General features: G+C 36.7%; 1 protein-coding gene across 1 annotated transcript; it reads right to left on the bottom strand.

The window, feature by feature from the left end:
• Positions 1–528: 528 nt before the first annotated feature.
• On the bottom strand, positions 529–4963 carry LOC139736823 (cilia- and flagella-associated protein 20). Its single transcript, XM_071647488.1, has 4 exons — positions 4829–4963; positions 3561–3875; positions 3067–3132; positions 529–2496 (listed from the first exon to the last, which is right to left on the bottom strand). The coding sequence occupies exons 1-4, from the start codon at positions 4910–4912 to the stop codon at positions 2383–2385; spliced, it is 579 nt and encodes a 192-aa protein (XP_071503589.1). The 5' UTR covers positions 4913–4963; the 3' UTR covers positions 529–2382.
• Positions 4964–9954: the final 4991 nt, after the last annotated feature.

The raw sequence follows: 9954 nt of genomic DNA, 5'->3' as shown, positions 1-9954 counted from the left end.
GTGTACGGTGAAATCACACATACTGTCATACTTGATGTAGCAGAGACTGCCTCGCTCTTATGGCCAGCACAGAATTCTGTTTACACAGACTTTTGTTTTAAGGACTCTCTCAAAATCGTGCTTTTTATGAAGAAAAATCCATCTATGCAATAAATCTTTTTTTTTTCTTTTCAGATAAAATGCATGTATACGTGATGACTGGTGTTTATAGAATTACATGTAAAACCTGTTTCTTCTTCAGAAATTTGTAAGATTAAAATACTTCTCCCTTGCACTCACACACACATACACACAGATAACACGGTCACACAAACACTTACAAACACACACACAGATATACACAATTTTAATGCTGATACACTCGCAGCAAGTGACAAAGTCAATCCTCTCTCACACTTTTCATGGGGGTCCATGACAAACATAAACTGTTTGCCTAACCTACGACTGTCAAAATGCCAGTCAGCCAGATGTGTGAAAAGAATGTGACACATTGAATGATATCATCAACACAAATGCTTCTTTCTCATATTTTGATGCTGTATTTCATCTTGTTTTTCTATAAAAAGCAAGACAAATATTGACACAGACTGTAAACAAGTACAAACATAATTGACACAGCTACATGTTTGAAACCCCAGCAGATTCATGTGGAGAATCAAATAAAGTATAAAATTGATATAAATTAAGTATTCATGATGCTACGTGCACTGAATACCTTTGATACCATGATTAAGGCAAAGAATAAGATAGACGATCTTTTTCTTTATTGAAGTACAGAAATAAAAGCAGTGAGTATTCCAGTGCACCAATGTATAAATCACTTATCACATAAATATCTTAACATTGACTAAGGCATGCTTGAAAGCTGTTCAAAATGTGTGAGTTTGTTTCCCGGAACGTTTGAATATCTTCAAATATGTGCTTATATTCAAGCTTATCATATCTAAAAAGAGGGCTCCCCCTAAAGAGGTGAGGTTAATGTCAAATGCATACATGCCATTAAGCATGACAATACAGCACAAACAATACAGTCCGAGTACTGTGACAGTATTACATAACATTCATCTATTTACAAGCACATGCATGTGTCTTAGGGTTTGTATGTACACTATTGATTTATACAATAATACAAAACAATTGAATACAAATATCCTAGATAATTCAGAGTCATATGACGCTGTCCTTGATTAAGATAGTCCTAACACGGAAGATAACCATATTTCTATCGTGCATTCCATCATTACACTTATACTGAAACAAAACTGAAGATTCAGCTTTTTCTGCCTTGTTAGGTAGCCCGTTTTCATCAGACAGAAAATACCAGAAAGATTCTGAATGAGGGAAAGAGCAAAAATTTGCCCCTTCCATCTTTCACCCCTTTTTTCCGGCAGAGTTGTAAAGCAGAATTAGCATCATCGTTCTGTTCCGAAATAAAACATACACCTATCACCATGACACGACCGGCTTCCTCAAACTAAACTTTCGAGACTGCCTTTTCACATCACCAGTACCAGTACATGCGGGCTTAGATACAGAGTAATACTGCTCCACTTTTGCAAGCACAAAATCAGTCTTATCTATGACTGCATGGACAAGTTCATCTTATTTCCTCCGAATACCAGCGCTGCAGATGGACATCAAGTGCCTTCTGAGAATTCTTGTTCATTCGTGCAATGTGATCTGTTTTGTTCTCTTATTCTTCTGAGATCTAGTGCAAGATTACAAAGAACTATATATGTGTATATAGGAGCACCAAACTCTTCTCCATGAAAATTCTTGCTTAGCCGAGCAATACTCATTTATTTTTTCGAAGATCTACGAAAGCTGTGATCTCTAAAAGTCTCTTCCTTTTTCTTTACGAATCTTTCTCGAACATTTACCTTTTCTCCAGGTGATGCAATACTGCATCACTTGCCCTACAAATTTCCTTTCTCCAACCTAGATATCATGGCTTGCTGCTAATATCACGATGAAAAAAAAAAAAAGACACTCGCGTCAATCAGTCATAATCATAACAATCCCATCTCATTGAATGGCTAAGAAATTCTTTAAATCGCGTGGAAGAAGACATCATCATTGGATATCTCCCTATCTCCACTTGCCCCAGCATGCACTCTAGAGATATGATCTCCAATTGGTATAAACTCTGATGGTTGCAGGGAGGGGGGAGAGAGAGAGAGATACAGGCAAATGCACAATTCCGAACAGAGCACAGAAGTAACCAGACTTCTGTCACATGGATGTGTCGACTAACGAGCGATTCCAGCCATTGCAGCTCCTGACTATCACACTGGACAGGGTTATACAGTCCTTTTTCTGTGGTGCTAAGGTAATTGCCTTTCTTTCCTGATTGCTGCGTGCAGAGGGTTCACACGTCCTGCGCTAGTTTTTCGGCTTCTGTACAGGCAAGTAGAGCTTGAATTCTACGGGAAGTTCATCTTCTGAGTACAGCCTGTCGGAGAAGTAGACTCGTCGGATGCGGCAGTTGGCGTGGATCTGAAAGGTGACACAAGTCGATATCAAAGCTTATATTTTCAACTCCATCTAAAATAGGCAACAGTACTGACTAGCACTGTATATGACACTTTAACCATGAAAATAATGCAGACAATGGATACCATTTGGATTTGCTCATTATCATTAATTTCAAAAAATAGTGATAATGTTATAATGTATGAACAGTTTAAAGTCACAGATGTTCCTTTTAACCTATCCATCTTCTCACATTCTAAAAGGACATCTACAACTGATCAAAAATCTAATGACTACACGTAAATTTGCCTTAGCGGCCACCTGCCATGTCAATGACCACTAAAAACACCCCCTCCGAGAAAAGCTATAAAAATGAAAATATACCAACTCCCAGCAGAATAGATTGTTGTACTACAAGGTATGTAAGTCCCACTCTCACTTATGTAACACAGGTATTGCATTAACTGCTCCAACACATTTTGTAGCTGAATGAAACAACCAATGCATATCTGACACCTGCAGGAGCGTAATCGTTCTCGCATTAGAATAGCCGATGGAGGCAGCAAGAAGTAACTGAGTGGACTGAAAACTCACCTGAACTCGCAATGTCTCGATGTAGTTTGTTCCGTACGCTCTCCTGGTGAAGTCTGATAGGTTAAACTGTGGAGACAAAGAATAAACCAATATTTCATGATTTTTTCCATATTCTATACTTTGATTAGCAGTGACAGAACAGATTATCAACAATGTAAGAATTCTTTTTTTCCACTTTCACATTTTAAAATGAAACTGATAGAATAAAAGAAATGTGACCAATGAAGAAAGATAAAGACAAGACCTTTCATACATGCTTACTATTTGTATACATTCACTGCTCATTTTTTTTTAATTCATTTATTATTATTATTTTTTTTTTGTTGGTTAGGGGCTTCAGAACACATCATCATGTATGGATTTTTAAATGTATGTAAATGATAACCAGTCATGCAATCAGCACCAGAAGTGCACATATGGTTTTCATTTTGATTCTCTTAAGAATGACTGTAATTCAAACATCAAACAAAGTAAAAAAAAATTGAAATATTTACCTGAATCTGATTCCAGCCATCATCTAGCCTCATGGGCATGGTGCAGATGAACGGCTTGACTCGGGTCGTGCTCTGGTAGTTGCTGGCTCGGAACCTTCTCCTGATGTTCTTGTCGTCAAGGACCTGGACCTCAAACGTGAAGTACTTCTTCATATTTTTGATGATCATGACTAAGAAGGGCAGCTTGATGCCAAGTGTTTTCTTGGGATCTGCCGGGCATGTGATGTACGTCGTACTGACATTGGTTCCTATGATTTCAAGTACTAGTGACTGAATATCATTGTCCGTTATCCTCTTGATGTGCCCATTTCTGACCTGGGAAGACAAAAAAAAAAAGGAGGCAAAAAATCAAAATTTGCTAGTAATTTACTATTCTGCTATTACAAGTATCAGTACATGTGCACAAGCTTTTTAAATATCAAAATCTCAACAAGTCAAATAGGATCTGCATTCAGTACTTTTCAATGACCATTTACCATGAATGTGAAAGGATTAATCAGAACGAAAAATAACCCTATAAACACTAAAAAATGCAATAACTAAACTATATCAAACATCTATTGTAGAAGCTTGCATATAAAATCTAAAGATTTTTCCAATTTTCTCATGGGAAAGGCAAAAGGCAAAGTGATTTCCACTGTAGAAAATATTCGCCCTGTTTCTCAACATGTCATGTGCGAATGTGTATACTGCCACAGAGTAAAGAAACTTTAAAATGTAATGACTTTCTCTTACAGTTACGCGATTAATTCAGTATAATTCTGGTCATGACAATGACAAAGGTGTAGAATCTAATCCATTGTCACAGCTGTCATACTGTGGTAAATTTAATTCATTTTAATCATTTCCTGTCACAGCAATTTTTTAGTTTGTCAGAATCAACTCGCGGGCTCGCTTAGGAACTATCTTTTAACTGTTACAATAAAAATGGAATGGACATTAAAAATGACGAATGGAATAACAAACATTTGTCGTAAAACATGCATATAAAACAGCTAAAACATTATCAGTAACTCGTGATAACAGAGCACCGCCCACCGTGAAACACAACACAGACGCCAGGCACTGGGACTATCATGCCACAAATGTTTGGCACATGAGCCCCCCGAGTGCTGCTAAGCAACACCCCGATCTCCCCTACCACACACACTGCACGCACGTTATACACTACGGGCGGGATCCATGCCCGACTGAATGGGTGTATATAAGGCGCGCATGTCGAGAACTTGTAAAAGACAAATTACGTCCAAAATTCATGTCATACTTACTTTTTTGTCCCAAATTTGTAACGGCTTGCTGCCTATACTGTAGAGAATTGAGAGAAACCCACTCTGGAACGTATTTTTGAACATTTTCGGTTGATTTCTTCGCGCTTTGTTGCTGGGAATAAACACACACGTCCGCCCGCTATGACCTCTTCGTTCGCTATGACCCATCAACTGATCTGTTGTTGTTGCGAGGGAGGGCGCTGCCGAGAGCCCAGTCACCATGGAGATGTCGTGCACCTGCTGAATGAATGGTGGTGTGCAGCCGCTCCTATGAAGCTCGGCTGAGCGAGTTGCACCCACCGACAGCCAAGTCAGTGTGTTGTTTGGATTAGAATGGGTGATTCGGATCTTTGCTCATAACGAAAGAAGAAAAGGTTCGATAGAGAAGATCGGATTTAACTGTCGAAGTGGTTCGTCGCATGCAGAATGGGAACAATCGGCTTGTGATCCCCAAGTGCATGAAATGCTGCATGACAATTTTGTGACAAGTTCTCGAACTGATATCGAAGATCTGAATGAACGTATGAAGATGGAAAACAATAGAGCCATGAGCATACCACAGTTGACACTTTCTGGAGCTACTTAAAGGACAAGTTCACCTTCATAAACATAAGGATTGAGAAAATGCAACGATATTAGTAGAACAACTCAGTGAAAGTTTGAGGAAAATTGGACAATCGATGCAAAAGTTATGAATTTTCAAAATTTTTGTGTTGGAACCGCTGGATGAGGAGACTACTACAGCTTGTGAGTCATATGCGTACAACAGGATAAAGAAAATGTAAAGAAAATTCAACATATTTTCACTTTTTTCGCATAATAAAAGAGCACTTGACTTGTCTCTTTCTAAAAGCAGGGGGAATAATATTACCCCTAACATATGTCGGTAACGAGTCAAGGGAATATGTACTTTTTTCAAAATATGGAATTTTGTGAAATTCTCTTTATATTTTCCTTATATTGTTGTACGCATGTGACATCTAAGTTATTCATACACTGCAGTAGTCTTCTCATCCAGCGGTTACTACACAAAAACTTCAAAAATTCATAACTTTTGAACGGGTTGTCCGATTTTCCTCAAACTTTCAGTGACGTGTTCTCCTAATATTGCTACATTCTCTCAATCCTTATGTTTATGAGGGTGAACTTGTCCTTTAAAATCTACCACTGAGATGTAGCAGGAAGTGGTAGTAGTAGTACAAGTAGTACGCGTTGTATAATTATTCTATATTCTATTAGTGGAACAAGAGAACTAATATAGATGGGCTAATTGAATAAGCCAAGATTGCCGTTAATGACATCATAATGAACAGTTTCATCGTTGGAATTATGTTTATCATACTAGCATCGCCTACATCAAAGGCCTAAATGTCCGATAAGTATGGACTAATTTACGTTTATTGATATTATTGTTTTGATTATTTTTAAATGCACTATATTGCCTTTATGCTCGGATCATCATTGTTAATATAACCCTGACTGTTGTCCGACCATTCCAGTGGGGTAGCTACTGGGGTGGGGTAGATTTAGCCCCCCCCCCCCCCCATGCTTATTGCTTTGTTTTCTTAGTTGTTTTTTTTTGGGGGGGGGTGTAGGGAATTTAACCACCCCTTGAGGTTTTCATTATTTTTGTCTTTGTTCCCTTTTTACGCTTGTTAGCGGAGAAATTACAGCAAAAAAAAAAAATGTGAAGACCCTTTTTTATTCTTCTTTTTTTTTGTCAGCCGATTTTGAAAGAGAATTGGAAACAGAAACGAAAACAATCAAACAAAACAAAACAAAACAAAACAAAATTGGTCCCCCCCCCCAAAAAAAAAAAAAAAAAAGAAAAAAAAAAAGTAGAATTTCTGAACATTGAAGGAATGAAGCAGATTGATGAAAACGATCTTCGTTTTTTTTTTTTCCTTCTTCTTCTCCTTTTCAAATGGGGTGTGCATAATTTGATTGATAATTTGATTAGGATTGGGACTTTTTTTGGTAAACATTACGACATACTTGGAGACTGACATGCCTTGCAAGAATTTTCCTTTCTTGAATCGCTCTATTATAGTAGTGTCAGTATTTATTTTGGAAGGTATTAAAGAAGCAATGTATATTCGCGTCATTGCCGACTTGTCTTCGGAGTCATTCTTTCAGTCATAGTTCTTCATCTGAAGACAACAATCGTTATCCCGTGCCATGTTACGCAGATTTCTGGAAGACAGGCTTTTCATGAGCACCGCGAGTGGCCGATAATAGCTTACAATTTCGAAGCGAACGACGCTATTCTGCCATAATGATGCTGTGCACAAGCGCGAGACAGCTGTTTGCATTGTCTAATCGGGGAAGATGCGTCGTCTTAGCGTTCGCGTCGCAGATGGACTCATCATGTGGAACCACAGAACTTCTCGTAGAGGGCGTATGATGGGGAGGGGATTGCCCTATTTATATCTTCTTCTTTTTTCGTCTTCTTCTTCTTCTTCTTCTTCTTCTTCTTCTTCTTCATCATCTTCTTTTTTGTATTTTGACGTGTACACGTCTGGTATGTGGACACGAACTGACGAATCTTGTTCTGCCGCTCAAGTGTAGTAACATCTGTGTCATATGATAGAACAATGATTCTGTAGACAAAAGAGAACGACTGGGCGTACTGATCGATGGATGAGAGCGAGTACTCGGCAGAGGTTTACACATTCCGTTGTCTGGAGAATACAGATGTGGCTGAATAAAGAAGGACAACAACAGCAACAACAACGAAATATTGCCTCTGAAATGAGACTATATACAAATTTACGACGGAGTAAGTTACTTCCAAACAAGTATCCAAATTGACGTAGTGTTTCTGATTTTGTGATTCTGCTTGGCGGAGCGTGGATATTCTTTATGAATAAAGGCTATAAAGGTACTAAAAGAATAGAACGATAATCTAAAAAAAGCACGTAGCTTCGATATTACTGGCGGTATAGATACTGCTCAATATTCGCTAAATGTCCTGTCTTTGAGACTTTTTTGTTTGTTTTGTTTGAGCATTTTGGCGAGACCTAGTTCATGACGTAACTGTAGAAGTGTAATTAACAAGAGTCCTCATGACTTCACAAAGTAAAGAAGTCTATTTCATATTTATAGTCTCAGAACAATTACTAGATCTTTTTTCAAAACTTGTTGTAACTCCTACTTGCATTCATATACGAAATAAGGGCGAACTTAAATTCTTATGCAACAGAACAATTACAGTTTCATCCAAATCAGACCCCAGAAAGAGAAACAAATACTGAAATTCAGTTTCTCGTATACTGTATTTCCAAGATAAACAGTCACAATGCAAATTAGATGAGTAAATGACGTCACAAGTTTTATTACCTCTGAACCCATGCATGCTTTTGATGTCAGTTGACATCGGTTCGTTTTATTTTGTTTTATATTGCTGTGTTGTGTATTTTCTGAGGCTCCCATATCGTACAAGCTCTGCTTCTTATAGTACGACCCTCCACTTCCATCCTCATCATTAGTTGACTTGTATTACACGCTATATATTAACAAAGACATAATCAATTGCGGGTTTTTTTTTCATCTGCTTCTCATTTTCATATGCACTTTGTCAAATCACATTCTGCAATTATTACAAATATCCTGTCCGTATGCAATGTATATAATTTCTTTGTTTATTTGATGGAAGTGAAAATAAATTTGAATCTTGAATCTCTTGAATGCTCAATGTCACCACTCAAAAATGAAGTAATGTGCCAAACTGAATCTGCTTCATCCATAAGAAGATACAACATATCTCACTGCATATAATGATCAGCCAAGTAAGATACGTTTTAATGGTGAAATTATTTTTAGCCATCCCCATGCATGCACTTACCCAAGATGAGAGGTAATTGTCTAAAGACATAGGGTGCGCGAATAGAATTTACGCAAAGATTGATGAAATAAAAAATAAAAATTACTCGACTGGACATGTCCGGACACTAACATGACATACTGATTCATAAAGAACTAAACTTAAAGATTATATCATATTACATTGTAGTTTTATTTGTCGGAAGTGATGGAAAATTGATAAACTCGGTTTTCCCGAATGATGGTACAGTTTCAAACACTTTCACATCATATATTATCTCTGATTTATACTTTTGCACAAAGTTATTGTCGCTTGATGAGATTGATTTTTGTTTTTTTATATGTTTTATCATTATGTGAAAATTAATTTCTTTTTAATGAACAGACAAGCAAAATATACCCGTAATAATAATGATAATGATAATAATGATAATAATAATAATGATAATGATAATGATAATATAATAATAACTGATAATGATAATAATAATAATAATAATGATAATAATAATAATAATAATAGTAATAATGATAATAACAATACTAATAATTTGCATCTATTTCGTGCATAATAATCAAAAAGATTCTTTATGCGCTTTACATGATCTTCTATCTTGTAGGTCAACATCAGAAATGAGTAAGTTTTCAATAATAATATTGTACAAATTGCTTAGTGTCTATTTCAGCCATATGTCTGTCTTGCAACCTATTCCCCAGGATATGGGCTCATGTTAGCATGTTACAGTAACCAAAATGCAAATACGTAGTACAATAAATTGCTCAGAAAGGTGGTAGCATCAAATCCCAATCATTATAAGAAAACATACAATATTATTATGCATATGTTGAATTCTTTTGTGCTTCCCCTTAAAACTAGCACCTATTTGAATATAGGCAGTTGGAACCCCAGGTCTTGGACGTCTTTTTGTTTCACCTCACTACGGCGCCATTTTAATGTTTGAAAAAAAAAACACATACAAACAAACAAACAAACAAACAAAACAAACATTTTCTTCAAATCCTTCAAATCCAGTTTAGTAGTAAACATATATCATGCCCTATAATACCATGCAGTCATCATTGCCAATTCATCAATAGTGGCTAGCCACTAAGATCAGACGGTGCTAAGGATATTTTGTTCTTCCTATAAATTCATAAGTCCGAAGTAACAATATACATTGGTATATGTTTGCATTAAGTCTCGGTCCATGATGTAATGCTGAGATTTCAAATATTGGCTCCACAAAGAAATATAATAAACTGTTATTACGCTTTTTGAGCCAATGAATTATGTTTACTTGATT

The sequence above is a fragment of the Diadema antillarum genome, unplaced genomic scaffold (assembly GCF_040938485.1).
Source record: "Diadema antillarum isolate AM-2024a unplaced genomic scaffold, OU_Dant_1.0 scf00000028, whole genome shotgun sequence".
In the NCBI taxonomy this organism is placed as follows: domain Eukaryota; kingdom Metazoa; phylum Echinodermata; class Echinoidea; order Diadematoida; family Diadematidae; genus Diadema; species Diadema antillarum.
This window is presented reverse-complemented; position numbering and strand designations above follow the sequence as displayed.

Coding starts and splice junctions, on each gene's coding strand:
- LOC139736823 (XM_071647488.1), bottom strand. CDS start 4,912: ATGTTCAAAAATACGTTCCAGAGTGGGTTTCTCTCAATTCTCTACAGT. Junction 3,876..4,828: donor TACAAATTTGGGACAAAAAA/GTAAGTATGACA, acceptor TTGTCTTCCCAG/GTCAGAAATGGGCACATCAA. Junction 2,497..3,066: donor TCGAGACATTGCGAGTTCAG/GTGAGTTTTCAG, acceptor GTCACCTTTCAG/ATCCACGCCAACTGCCGCAT.